General features: G+C 39.1%; 2 protein-coding genes across 2 annotated transcripts in view; one reads left to right on the forward strand and one right to left on the reverse strand.

Annotated features, from left to right (window-relative positions):
- Positions 1-659, reverse strand: part of LOC124716054 (lissencephaly-1 homolog) — a 174,917-nt gene extending 174,258 nt beyond the window's left edge. Inside the window, exon 1 of the mRNA XM_047243141.1 lies at positions 535-659. The gene's annotated coding sequence lies outside the window, so the exon portion shown is untranslated. The remainder of the gene's footprint in view (positions 1-534) is intronic.
- Positions 660-698: 39 nt separating this feature from the next.
- LOC124716070 (U6 small nuclear RNA (adenine-(43)-N(6))-methyltransferase) overlaps positions 699-14,887 on the forward strand; it is a 43,872-nt gene continuing 29,683 nt past the window's right edge. Inside the window, exons 1-3 of the mRNA XM_047243142.1 lie at positions 699-974; positions 1,188-1,407; positions 1,760-1,900. Of these exons, the coding sequence (XP_047099098.1) occupies positions 870-974; positions 1,188-1,407; positions 1,760-1,900 (466 nt within the window). The 5' untranslated portion in view covers positions 699-869. The remainder of the gene's footprint in view (positions 975-1,187; positions 1,408-1,759; positions 1,901-14,887) is intronic.

Below are 14,887 nucleotides of genomic sequence, written 5' to 3' on the forward strand. Positions count from 1 at the left end.
TCAATACTCTATTCTCCTTATTTAAATGTCAACAACAGCTGCAACCATCTACACAAGTAATATAACAGAAAAATCAGGTCATTACTACATTCTCCCCACGTCTTGTTGATCGTCAGTTTAAAACGAAATATCTCATCAGACTCTCCAGCCAATCTTCCACCAGAAACTGAGAAACGCAGAAACTGAGTATCCTTACATACGACCATGTAAATATCAATGACATCACTAATGACATTTTAAAATTGTTTGCTACAAAAAATGAAGAAACTAGGCAGCTCAAATATCCTTCCTAGTTAATTTAAGAGGCTGTTCAAATTCAAACTGTTGTTTAGCGAAATATAACCGAAACTATTTTGTTCATGAGCACAGCAACATAGCAATTTCTTGTCACTATTATCCAACGGCCATTTTGATTGTGGTATTTGACGCTATAATTTTCAAGGTAGCGGAATCATTTTAAACAACATGCAATCACTACGGAATAATATGACGTAATACTACTTTTTAGTTGTCTCTTGTACACACAATACTTACATAATATTGCAAAGCTGTTTCTGGGCAGCGGAATGTGCTAACCAACTCTCACTATAAAACACTACCTTCGTCAATGAACGTTTGCGCAAACTGCGGGAGTTTCTCGCACAACACGAGAATTCTCGTAAAACGGAAGAGGAACTGTACCAACATGGCGGGGCATGACTGTCGCTTGTTGTTTGTTTATATTTGAATGTTGGTGTCACTGTGGTATATTTGCACGATCAAAATATGAGTTATGCAGTACACAAATGTGTTCCACAGATTTTTTATTTGTAGGGAACTTTGGAAAATCGGCGTAAACTTATCTTTACATAGAGCACTGCTGGGTCATCATGTCGCTCAACAAGTTTATGCATCCCAGAAATATCTACAAAAATCCTCCAAATTTTAAAGAGCTGGCGATATTATATCCAGATTTTCGGAAACATGCGAAGCAGGTAAGCAAGGCATATAGTAATAGGAAAATTCGACTATCCACTTGATATCGATACAACATTAAATTATATCAGAAGAAAATTGGATACAGATGATAAGTGTCATATACTGTTATTGTTCTTACTTTTGTTGTCTTCACTCCGAAGACTGGCTTGTTGCAGCTCTCATAGACTTGTATATGAGTCAGATTTACTTAAAGTTTATACTTCGCACAGGATGTCGCAGGAAAAGTTTCAATTAACTTCCAAGACCAGGAAGCTCTTCGTGCACTTACAACGGCGTTGTTAAAGAAAGATTTTGGGCTGGAAGTGAAGATTCCAAGTAGTCGCCTTGTGCCAACATTACCACTTCGCCTTAACTATTTATTATGGATTGAAGATTTGTTAGCACTCTGTGATGGAAGCCAAGAAAAGTCAGTTTGTGGCATAGACATAGGTAAATGCTGTAATTCTGACAATAATATTTGTTCATTGAAAGTAATAGATTGTTCAGTTCCAAGCAGTTCAAAATACTAATAATACCCACACGTTGTTATGTAGAGCAAGGAGTATTGGTTTTGTATTAGTTCCAGTGTCAGTATTCCGCACCTGTATACCTGTGTCTGATGATCATAAATGATTTTGTTCAACTCGGTTGCATCTATCTTGTTTGTTTTTGGCATAGTAATAAGCATTCCCTTGAGCATATGCTTTTGCTGACAGCACAGCTCTTTTCACGTACTGATATTTTCTATTTAGAAAGTGATATATGTGTATAAGTGTAGGAATAAAAATATTTCTTTTGTCAGGCACTGGAGCATCATGTATTTACCCCCTCTTAGCTGCAAAAAAGAATGGTTGGCATATGATTGCATCAGAGACGGATCACGAGAGTGCAAATGCAGCCAAAATTAATGTGGAAAACAACAATCTTCAGGAACTGATAAAAGGTTAGTGTTGCTACATAAGTAATATAAAAGATTTGTAGTACCAGTAGCTATCGTAATCACTTGTGAATGTTTCTGAGACATTTTCAACTATTTCATGAGTAGTTCAATTAAAGTTTTTGATTACTATTTCATTGGGGTGGCTTTGTAATCAACAAACAATATGAAGTAATTATGTAATGCTTACACATAATTGAGTCTGAAATCTTGATTGAGTTTATAGACTGGTTTGTAGTGTGGTTCGAGGTCTATGTTTGATTAGACAGTGACAGTGTGGTTGAGAGTTGGCCAGGCAACTGAAAATGAATACAAAATAATTGTTGTGGCGACGCCTTGCTCTAGAATATAGTCCATGCTCACACCATATTTAACACGCATTTTGTTATAGAAGCTAAAACGACAAGGTAATTTTAAAAAATCTGTATTGTGTAATAGATAAGTGTCTGATGAGAATATTGTTTGCATACATCGTTCGTTGTTGTTGTTGTGGCCTTCAGTCCTGAGACTGGTTTGATGCAGCTCTCCATGCTACTCTATACTGTGCAAGCTTCTTCATCTCCCAGTACCTACTGCAACCTACATCCTTCTGAATCTGCTTAGTGTATTGATCTCTTGGTCTCCCTCTACGATTTTTACCCTCCACGCTGCCCTCCAATGCTAAATTTGTGATCCCTTGATGCCTCAAAACATGTTCTACCAACCGATCCCTTCTTCTAGTCAAGTAGTGCCACAAACTTCTCTTCTCCCCAATCCTATTCAATACCTCCTCATTAGTTACGTGATCTACCCACCTTATCTTCAGTATTCTTCTGTAGCACCACATTTCGAAAGCTTCTATTCACTTCTTGTCTAAACTGGTTATCGTCCATGTTTCACTTCCGTACATGGTTACACTCCATAAAATAGTTTCAGAAACGACTTCCTGACACTTAAATTTATACTCGATGTTAACAAATTTCTCTTCTTCAGAAACGATTTCCTTGCCATTGCCAGTCTACATTTTATATCCTCTCTACTTCGACCATCATCAGTTATTTTGCTCCCTAAATAGCAAAACTCCTTTACTACTTTAAGTGTCTCATTTCCTAGTCTAATTCCCTCAGCATCACCCGATTTAATTTGATTACATTCCATTATCCTTGTTTTGCTTTTGTTGATGTTCATCTTATATCCTCCTTTCAAGACACTGTCCATTCCGTTCAACTGCTCTTCCAAGTCCTTTGCTGTCTCTGACAGAATTACAATGTCATCGGCGAACCTCAAAGTTTTTACTTCTTCTCCATGAATTTTAATACCTACTCCGAATTTTTCGTTTGTTTCCTTTACTGCTTGCTCAATATACAGATTGAATAACATCGGGGAGAGGCTACAACCCTGTCTCACTCCCTTCCCAACCACTGCTTCCCTTTCATGTCCCTCGACTCTTACAACTGCCATCTGGTTTCTGTACAAATTGTAAATAGCCTTTCGCTCCCTGTATTTTACCCCTGCCACCTTCAGAATTTGAAAGAGAGTATTCCAGTTAACGTTGTCAAAAGATTTCTCTAAGTCTACAAATGCTAGAAACGTAGGTTTGCCTTTTCTTAATCTTTCTTCTAAGATAAGTCGTAAGGTTAGTATTGCCTCACGTGTTCCAACATTTCTACGGAATCCAAACTGATCTTCCCCGAGGTCCGCTTCTACCAGTTTTTCCATTCGTCTGTAAAGAATTCGCGTTAGTATTTTGCAGCTGTGACTTATTAAACTGATAGTTCTGTAATTTTCACATCTGTCAACACCTGCTTTCTTTGGGATCGGAATTATTATATTCTTCTTGAAGTCTGTGGGTATTTCGCCTGTCTCATACATCTTGCTCACCAGATGGTAGAGTTTTGTCATGACTGGCTCTCCCAAGGCCATCAGTAGTTCTAATGGAATGTTGTCTACTCCCGGGGCCTCGTTTCGACTCAGGTCTTTCAGTGCTCTGTCAAACTCTTCACGCAGTATCTTATCTCCCATTTCTTCTTCATCTACATCCTCTTCCATTTCCATAATATTGTCCTCAAGTACATTGCCCTTGTATAAACCCTCTATATACTCCTTCCACCTTTCTGCCTTTCTTTCTTTGCTTAGAACTGGGTTGCCATCTGAGCTCTTGATATTCATACAAGTGGTTCTCTTCTCTCCAAAGGTCTCTTTAATTTTCCTGGAGGCAATATCTATCTTACCCCTAGTGAGACAAGCCTCTACATCCTTAGATTTGTCCTCTAGCCATGCCTGCTTAGCCATTTTGCACTTCCTGTCGATCTCATTTTTGAGACGTTTGTATTCCTTTTTGCCTGCTTAATTTACTGCATTTTTATACGAGGGCGGTTCAGAAAGTAACCTCCGATTGGTCACAGTGCGGGTTGTGGGGGGAGTAGCGACGCCATCTGTGCGTTCACGCACTCAACAGGTCAGTCGGCATCAAGCCGTGGTCGAGTGAACGTCGTACCTGCGCTAGTTTAGTTTTTGTGGGAGTTTGAAATGTGTGCTGCAATAGAAAACCCCGCCAAATGTGAAGTGCGTGCTGTCATAAGGTTTTTTACAGCCAAAGGATATTCTGCAGCAGCTATTCATCGTGAGCTTTGTGCCGTGTACGGACCAAGAGTTATGAGTGAAGGAGTTGTCCGTGAATGGGTACGTTTATTTAAATGTGGATGAGAAAACGTTCATGATGAAGAGAGGAGTGGTAGACCATCATTGGTGACTGACGAACTCGTTCAGACAGTTGATGCAAAAGTTCGTGAAAATCGACGTTTCTCAATGTCGGAGTTGTCTACTGGTTTTCCACAGATTTCTAAGACTCTCTTGTACGAGATAGTGACAGCAAGATTGGGTTACCGTAAGTTCTGTGCACGATGGGTGCCCAAAATTCTTACCGACTACCACAAAACTCAAAGAATGACCTCTGCATTAGACTTTCTGTCACATTATGAGGACGAAGGAGAACCATTGTTAAACAGAATCATGACCGGTGACGAAACCTGGATTAAGTACGTGAACCCTGAGACAAAAGAACAATCAAAGATGTGGGCACATTCAAATTCGCCTACCGAACCAAGAAAAGCCTCGCAAGATTTTACTGCCAGAAAACTGATGGCAACGGTGTTTTGGGATGCCAAAGGGGTGTTGTTGGTTGAATTCATGGAACGTGGTACGACCATTAATCAAGACGGCTATACAGAACAAACGCCGTGGTATGCTGACTTCCGGTATCGTTTTTTTGCACGATAACGCCCGTCCTCACTCTGCTCGCAGAACAACAGCCCTTCTTGAGTCCTTCAAGTGGGACGTTATCAACCATCCACCTTACAGCCCAGACCTGGCGCCAAGTGATTATCACCTCTTCATGCATTTGAAGAAATGGCTTGGGTCACAGCGGTTTGATGACGACGAAGAGCTCAAAGATGCGGTCACAGGCTGGCTCCAGGCACAAGCGGGTGATTTTTATGCAGAAGGAATTTCAAAGCTTGTGAAGAGATACGATAAGTGCCTCAATCGCTATGGAGACTATGTAGAAAAATAGTGCAAAGATGTAGTTGTAAGATGTATATATTAAAATATTTTTATTTAACTTGGTGTATTTTTTTAAATCAACCGGAGGTTACTTTCTGAACGGCCCTCGTATTTTCTCCTTTCATCAATTAAATTCAATATTTCTTCTGTTACCCAAGGATTTCTATTAGCCCTCGTCTTTTTACCTACTTGATCCTCTGCTGCCTTCACTACTTCATCCCTCAGAGCTACCCATTCTTCTTCTACTGTATTTCTTTCCCCCATTCCTGTCAATTGTTCCCTTATGCTCTCCCTGAAACTCTCTACAACCTCTGGTTCTTTCAGTTTATCCAGGTCCCATCTCTTTAAATTCCCACCTTTTTGCAGTTTCTTCAGTTTCAATCTGCAGTTCATAACCAATAGATTGTGGTCAGAATCCACATCTGACCCTGGAAATTTAAACCTGGTTCCTAAATCTCTGTCTTACCATTATATAATCTATCTTATACCTTTTAGGATTCTTCCAGGTATACAACCTTCTTTTATGATTCTTGAACCAAGTGTTAGCTATGATTAAGTTATGCTCTGTGCAAAATTCTACAAGGCAGCCTCCTCTTTCATTTCTTCCCCCCAATCCATATTCACCTACTATGTTTCCTTCTCTCCCTTTTCCTACTGACGAATTCCAGTCACCCATGACTATTAAATTTTCGTCTCCCTTCACTACCTGAATAATTTCTTTTATCTCGTCATACATTTCATCAATTTCTTCATCATCTGCAGAGCTAGTTGGCATATAAACTTGTACTACTGTAGTAGGCATGGGGTTTGTGTCTATCTTGGCCACAATAATGCGTTCACTATGCTGTTTGTAGTAGCTAACCCGCACTCCTATTTTTTTATTCATTATTAAACCTACTCCTGCATTACCCATATTTGATTTTGTATTTATAACCCTGTAATCATCTGACCAAAAGTCTTGTTCCTCCTGCCACCGAACTTCACTAATTCCCACTATATCTAACTTTAACCTATCCATTTCCCTTTTTAAATTTTCTAACCTACCTGCCCGATTAAGGGATCTGACATTCCACACTCCGATCCGTAGAATGCCAGTTTTCTTTCTCCTGATAACGTTCGTTCGTAACTTTCAAAAAAGCCATGAATGAGAAGAACGGATGTTACTATCTAACTCTTGCTGATATGACTGTAGAAATAGGCAATAGAGCAATTAACTACTCTATGTTAGTATAGTTATTGAAGGACCATTCCTCACATTTCCTCCCTGTTGCCACACATGTTAAACATAAACTAAAGATGGCCATCTTCACTTTGTCATTTAATGAAGAATAGTCGTTTTACATGATTCACAATGCATTACATACAAAAATCAAAAATATTAATGTTAATTTTATTTAATTTTTGATTGGAGAGTCTCTGATATCTATCTTGTGTGGGTGGCTGAAGAAATTACCATGTTGGATGTGCATACTTGCGATATATACTAGGCAGACTGTATTGCATGTCCAGTTTGTAAACCCCAAAGTAATTCTTAGCTCAATGAACTACTTTCTTGGATGTTTATCACAGCCTCTCTTATAGCTTTGTAGAAACTTATGCCTGTATGAGACATACTTGCAACCAGCTGTACTTCTATTTTAATGTCTATCATTCATGGCACATTAAAATGTCCCATTCTCCCTCTTTCCGACCTCTCCCCTCCTTGTAGAATCTTGTCATGCCTGGTGACTTTACAAGTCAGTAGAAAGGAGCAGTCATTGTCATATTCTAGGAACTTTGTTGGAACCGTCATAGGGACACAATATTGAGAGAACCTTTATATGGGGATAATGTCTTTTCTAGGTACCTTATAAACGGATCTTCCACAACATTTTTGCATAACTCCAACCACAATAATACATTGCCAGTGCTAATCAACCTCAAACCAGTTCACACCACACTGCATCATACCATACCTTCCAGTATCACACATGTTGAAGAACTTGGCCCATAAGCTTTTGTAAAGATTCAGCTACCTCTCATCATGGTCTGAGATGAGAAATATTCTACAAAGACCATGTTTTCATACTGCCAAGTGATGTTCTGTTGCCAACTCAGTACATCAATGTCCTAATTTTTAGTCATAAGCAAATTGTACATGTCACATATCATTATGTTGTGAAAAATTCAGCTTTTACGCCTGTCCCATATAACCCACCCACTACTTCCTTTTGCAATCTTATTGCAAACATTTCTTATCTCATCAGAAATGAGCACATAATTATGTGAAAGCAGTTGGGCTGCAGTTACTGCACTGCAATCTATGAAGGTACAAAAATTAATCAGCTCTCCATTAATGAGAATTTCTAGAGCTAAACTGTGGCTTACGGGGAACATAAGCACTCAGTAGCTGAACATGTTGCATGCAACAATGCTCATGGCTTCAACAGTTGGGCTCTTTGAATCCCCCCTTCTTTCCCTCAAAATGAGTTACTTTCATTTACAGGAAATCTTGAAGATGGCAGCATGTACTCCCAAAAGTGTTGTATTTTCCAAGAATTCCAGCTTTCTAACTTCATAGTTGGATGTAACAATATAATGAAAAGTGTAGCAGCGGTTGTTCACCATATATAGTGGAGATGCTGAGTCGCAGGAGGGCACAACAAAAAGATAGTCGGAAAGTAAGCTTTCAGCCTACAAGGCCCCACACACACAAAACCACAGTCTCTGGCAGATGGATGTGTGTGTGTGTGTCGTCTATTTTCGACAAAGCCCTTGTTGGCCGAAAGCCAACTTTCCGACAGTCTTTTTGTTATGCCTTTCAGCATCTCGGCTATATAGCGAGTTCCAACTGTCCTTTTCATTATATTGTTACATTCCTTTGTGGTTAGATGCTAATAATAATGATGATGGTGATACTGTTCCTTATAGTTGGGAGTATTTAGGAGGAACGAAGAAGTGATGAGGTGGCACAACATTGTTTGGTGGTGTAAAGATGATGTGCAATGGGATTATTTGTGTATAAAATATCCTAGTGAAATGAGATTAAAAACTGTGGAAAGGAGATAGGGAAATTGATCGGTACAGAAGGTAGGCTGAATTTACACTGCTCATGATGCTGAGCCAAATGGTGAAGTGCTGAAATTGCATGGCAATCAAGGGGCTTGATGTAACAATAGATCAGTGTGGTGGCCTTTTAGATTGCAGGCTGAGCTGGGTGAGATGATCCAACATGATGTAATATAATCACAAATGAGTTTGTATTTTTTGTAATTGTTTGGAGCAGTTTCATGCAATAAGCATGAAAAGCTCATTGCTAATGTGCTTGAATGCCCCATGTGGGATCAGAAAAACAAACATTGCCACAACAGGGATCTGCTACGTCAAGCTCAGAAGGAAATAGCTCAAGTTTGTGGAGCAGACAGTAAGTACAGAAAGTAAAATAAATGACTACAAAAATACTAGCAAGTGACACAAAAATATTGTGTATTGTTGTTGTTGTGGTCTTCAGTCCTGAGACTGGTTTGATGCAGCTCTCTATGCTACCCTATCCTGTGCAAGCTTCTTCGTCTCCCAATACCTACTGCATCCTACATCCTTCCAAATCTGCTTAGTGTATTCATCTTTTGGTCTCCATCTACGATTTTTACCCTCCACGCTGCCCTCCAGTACTAAATTGGTGATCCCTTGATGCCTCAGAACATGTCCTACCAACCAATCCCTTCTTCTAGTCAAGTTGTGCCACAAACTCCTCTTCTCCCCAATTCTATTCAATACCTCCTCATTAGTTATGTGATCTACCCATCTAATCTTCAGCATTCTTCTGTAACACCACATTTTGAAAGCTTCTATTCTCTTCTTGTCTAAACTATTTATCATCCATGTTTCACTTCCATACATGGCTACACTCCATACAAATACTTTCAGAAACGACTTCCTGACACTTAAATCAATACTCGCTGTTAACAAATTTCTCTTCTTCAGAAACGCTTTCCTTGCCATTGCCACTCTACATTTTATATCCCATCTGCTTCGACCATCATCAGTTATTTTGCTCCCCAAATTGCAAAACTCCTTTACTCATACAGTAAAGCTGCATGCCCTCGGGAAAAATTACGGCTGTAGTTTCCCCTTCCTTTCAGCCATTCACAGTACCACAACAGCAAGGCCGTTTTTATTAGTGTTACAAGGCCAGATCAGTCAGTCATCCAGACTGTTGCCCTCACAACTACTGAAAAGGCTGCTACCCTTCTTCAGGAACCACACGTTTGTATGGTCTCTCAACAGGTATGTCTATCTGTATCGTTGAGGCACGCAAGCCTCCCCACCAGCGGCAAGGTCCATGGTTCATGGGGGGAGGATTGTGTACATCTGAATCGTGTACAGATTTCATCATTTTGGTAATGAAATGATGGTCACTGTGATTGCAGTATTCAATAATTTGGTCATGAAATGTGTTTGCATTAATAACTGTTGATGTAATTTTTGCATTATGTAATTTTTGAATGTCTCTCTGACACTCCTCACTCTTCTTGTAGCATTACTGTTTGCTCTGTTATTTTGAAAGAATGCTGCAAAAGCATTATTTCCAATTATGCCCTGATCAACACACAATTGAAGGGAGATGTCCAGCCCATCTTCCTCAATTATCATGTTGTGCAGGAGGCAGATACGCAGAATAATAATGTCTGTGTTGTTTAAAGCAGTTTCAGTTTCCTTTTGGAGAAGACACCACTTGCTGACCATAATTCAGAATGCATTTTCTACTACCATTATAGCCCTTGATAATTTCTTGTCGAATAACCTTACTGAGTTACAGTTCAGGAAAGAGACACATTAAATTTTCTTGTTGGGAAAAGACTTCATCTCCACTCAACATTAATGCAGTTTTTCTGAAGTACCGGTTATTTCTTTTGGTGGTGGCCAGTTTTGCAGAACGTTAGAAATATTAGTGTACAAATCACTTGTTCTAAATGCCATGCCATTTGATTGTTTACTGTAACCACCAACTTCAATTACTATTAATCTGCAGTTAACATCAGCTACTACTAGTAATGCAAGCAAGCAAAAAAACTATTCAAAAAAGTGACTGGTTGCAGTTTTATGTATTTAAGTTCTAAGTGAAAATATTTACATGACATGTTGCAACAAATTTTAAAATTAGAGATGCAAGATGGCAGTTGTCATTCTGCATTGAGTTTGCTTCACATTATATGGAAACTGTCACCTGAAGTCCACTTGACAGCTAAAGGGTGATTCAAAAAGAGTGCCAGTTTTGAAACAGCTGGTGGTAAAATTTTGTTTGTCAGTTGGTGACATTGTTTTGATTTGTTTCCTGTTGATTGTTGACTCAGTTTGAATTTCTCGCATTCAGTGTCTAACCCTGTAGCAGTTCACTTGTGCGCAATGTGAGCCGTTCACAAAAATGTTTTAGCTGAATGGAGGAAGTTATGCTGCAACTGTCAGGTGACTTTGTACAATTCTAGGTTGTAATGAGGCACCAAATGAATCAACAGTTCACAGACTTACGAAAAAGTTCTTTGAGATGGATTCAGCAGTAAACCTTAAAGGTCCTTGCCATCATTGTCCTGGTCGAAATGAGGAAAGTGTTGCAGTTGTTCATGACACTGTGGCTGTCAGCGCAATGCAATCAGTTCGTCACTGCTCCCACCAATTGGGCTTAAGCTGTTCTTCAGTATGGAGAATTCTCTGGTATGATCTCCCTTACACCCCCCCCCTCCCCCCCCCCCCCACCACCATCACCACCATAAAATTCAATTGACACGGCAGTCGAAAGGGACAAGACAACAGTCTGTTGACTGGGTTCTGAGAGGACAAGAGCTTTGCAAAACAAAATCATCTTCATTGATGAAGCACACTTCCACTTAAATGATTTTGTGAATAAGTAGAACTACCGTATTTGGGGGTAAGAAAATCCTTCCATGATCCAATAAAGGGAAGCATATCCACAATGAGTGACAGTGTGGTGTGGCTTTTTGTCAGGTGCCATCATCAGCCGTTATTTTTCTGAAGTTGGTGCAAGACAACTATAACAGTCAATGGAGACTGATACCATACGATGATGTGGGAGTTTTTGTGTCCCCATATGGATGGAATGGACATTGAATAGTCTTGGTGTCAGCAGGATTGTGCCACCTGCCATACTTACCTCAAAACAATTCAGTTGCTCCATGAGCAGTTCCCAAATTGCCTCATTTCCCGCAATACCGATCATCGATGGCCATCAAGGATCATCAATGGCCATGAAGGTCATGTGACTTAACTCCTTGTGATTTTTTTTCTTTGAAGTCATCTTAAGTCAGTAGTGTATGCCAATAAACCCTGAAGTATCCATGACCCAAAGGAGGAAATTTGATGAGTTGTCAGTGAAATACATGTGGTATTTGTCATACAGTCATAGTGATTGCCAACACAGTAGAGGAAGTGATATGCCTCACATTTTGCATACGTGAAATGGGAAGGTTAGATGAACATATTTATGTATTTTGTTTGTGCTTTTTGTAAAAATAAATTTCTTACTTTGATATATCAAAACCAACACTTTCTTTTAACTACCCTGTAGAATTAGAATGCAGCAGATTTTACTGGAAGCATTGCAACATTCTTAAACTCCTTCCACTGCACATTCTCTCATGTCGAATTACGGGCTGGAAACTGTCAAGCTGAAAGCATAATTTCAAACCCCAAACTCATGGAAACTTTGATATTTTCAGTGAACTGCCATGAACATCAGTTTGACTCCATCTCAGCTCTCTTATAATTTATAAAATATGGTGAATATATCACAGATTGTAATTCTCTGATAGTAAAAACTGTTTTGCAAACTTGATAATGTGTACCTACCTGATTGTGATCATAAGTAGTAATAACCTTCCTTGAAGCAGGTGTCCCTGTACTCATTCTGAAGTAATTGCAAAATTTATCTTTATCTTTTCTCAGGTCACTCTGCAAATGAATAAATTTTCCTGTGGTCCTTCTCTCTTTGTTCATTTTGTTTTCACGGTCCTTCTCTCCTCACAGTCCTCTCCTTGTTCATTTTATTCACCAATTCACAACTGCCTTGAATTCAGAGAGCACTGTTTTCTGCTAAAACAAAATTTACTGGGTCGAGGAAAACTGACATAATTCAAAGATTGTCCAACAACTACTGCTCCACATTGATAGATAGCTCTGCATCACATGAAGGGTAAAAGCTCCAGCATATAACATCACTTTAGAGACTCGGCGTCGCATAACAGGCAGTGTAAATTCTGATTTAGGCTGCAAGCAAAGTACAAAATGTTCTGGTGTACAGGAGCAGAAATTGTTTTAGTGTGTTATAGTAACCATGAACATGGAGCTTCTCAGGATGGTGGGTTTGTAAATTATGGAAGCATGTAGAGGGTGATAAGCATGGTGTGGCAAAGCGAGAAGATGGATGAATTTGGGTGAAAAGCTTTGGGGTAGGTATAAGAATTAAAGTAAGCAGCAGTCATGCAGCACTAATGGAATACTACACCATAAATTGCAGTTTGATGTATATGATCAGGCCCTAGATTATCACTTTGACCCATAACCAGGAGTGAAGAGTGTGCTTAGGTTACATTCTGAGGCTATGAATGGTCTTGCTGTAAGCAGCTAGTGCCTCAATACCAAAATCTTGTGAGTGTCAATCTGGGATAAGATTACAAAAATTAAAGGTCGGATCCTGTTGGGAAAATCTTTTATAATGCTGCAAGTTGTTGAAATTTCAGAAAGAGTAATTGCATTAGCTTTTGAACTGACTTAAAACCCTGCTTTTAAACAGAAAGCACCATTCTTGTTGTTTTTTGTGTCAGTTGGGCAGTATAATATAATCTCTTCAACTACATGTTACTCTGCAGTTCACAGTTAAGTACCTGTCAGAAGGTTTATAGAGCCACCTTCAAGATGTTTCTTTACCATTCCATTCTCAGACAGTGTGCAGGGAAAACAAACACTTAAATCTTTCCACGTGAACTGTTATTTCTCTTATTTTATTATGATGATCATTTCTCCCTATGTAGGTGGGCCCCAACAAAATATTTTCACACTCTCAGGAGAAAGTAGGTGATTGGAATTTCATGAGTAGGTTTTGCTGTAACAGAAAATGCCCTTTGGTTTAATGATTGCGACCCCAGTTCAGGTATCATATCCATAGTACTTTCTCCCCTATTTTGCGATAATGTAAAACAAGCTGCCCTTTTTTGAAGTTTTTTGATGTCCTCCATCAATCCTATCTCATGTAGATTCCACACTGCAAGCGTTACTCTAGAAGAGGGCAGACAAATGTATTGTAAGCAGTCTCTTTAGTGGACCTGTTGCATTTTCTAAGTGTTCCGCCAATAAACTGCAGTCTTGTTGTTGCTGTGAGCACCACGTTGAAATGTGCATCTAGTATGTTCCGAAGAGAAAGGGAATAACAACTACATACTGCTCCACTTCGTCTGAAAGAGTCTACTGTTCATATTGGAATGATTGTTTTTGAGTGTTCCACTTGCCATTCAGTAAAACAGTCCTCAACCCAAAGGTTGGTTTAAACCCTACTGTGCTTTACTAGGCATGGTCCCTGTTGGATATGGTATGCCTTCATCTTCCTTGATAACATTACAATGCTTTCTGACAACTTATCACCTGAATCGAAAGATGGCTATTTGTTTAAAATGTAGCTACACTTTGTGAGTCATATTGGGTTTGCTCCCATCCAGCATCAGTAATTTCTGGGGCTACTAACCAAAGAGACAGAAAACCACTATTTACTTCATGCCATCTGTCCAAAGATGCTACTTCAGAATGAATCAACTGCATTTTCAAGAATGTGTAGTCTGCCTTCATATCAATACTAGATCATTCTTGAACAGTGCGGTAGGTAATTCATTTCAAATAAGGGAGTACAGGATGGCATCTCAGTATAAAATGTTAAGAAAGCAGAGTAATCTCATTTATAAATATGATTGAAACAGTATGACAGATCTACCAAATCTCATTTGCTACCAGAGAATGCCACTGACTAAAATTAAGTGAGGATCGTGATATAGGTATGTAACTGCAAAGACGCCATTAGGTTCTCTTCAAACAGTGACAACAACCATGGAAGTAGGCACCTTACAATGTCCAAGAAAAACAGTGTACGAAATTCTGAGGTTGCCATAAGTAGAAGGGTCAGGAAAAACTGTGATAACACTGAATGCAAAATATGGGAGTAGTAGATAGATGTTGGCCTAAAAAGAGTGGAAAAAACTCGCTGGTATAAAGGAAAATACATCAGTCATGAGTCCATCAGTGCACTAAGTCAATAAAAATCATTTTGATGCTGAAATGTTATGCATATTTTCCAACGGCTCTAGCCATTCATCATGAAGTCTTCAGCTGTAATTCTATAATTTGTTAATATATCCAGTAATGAACAATGCCTTCAAAAAATTACGTAGTTTAATGATTCATGAGAGATGTGTT

The sequence above is a fragment of the Schistocerca piceifrons genome, chromosome 1 (genome assembly GCF_021461385.2).
Source record: "Schistocerca piceifrons isolate TAMUIC-IGC-003096 chromosome 1, iqSchPice1.1, whole genome shotgun sequence".
In the NCBI taxonomy this organism is placed as follows: domain Eukaryota; kingdom Metazoa; phylum Arthropoda; class Insecta; order Orthoptera; family Acrididae; genus Schistocerca; species Schistocerca piceifrons.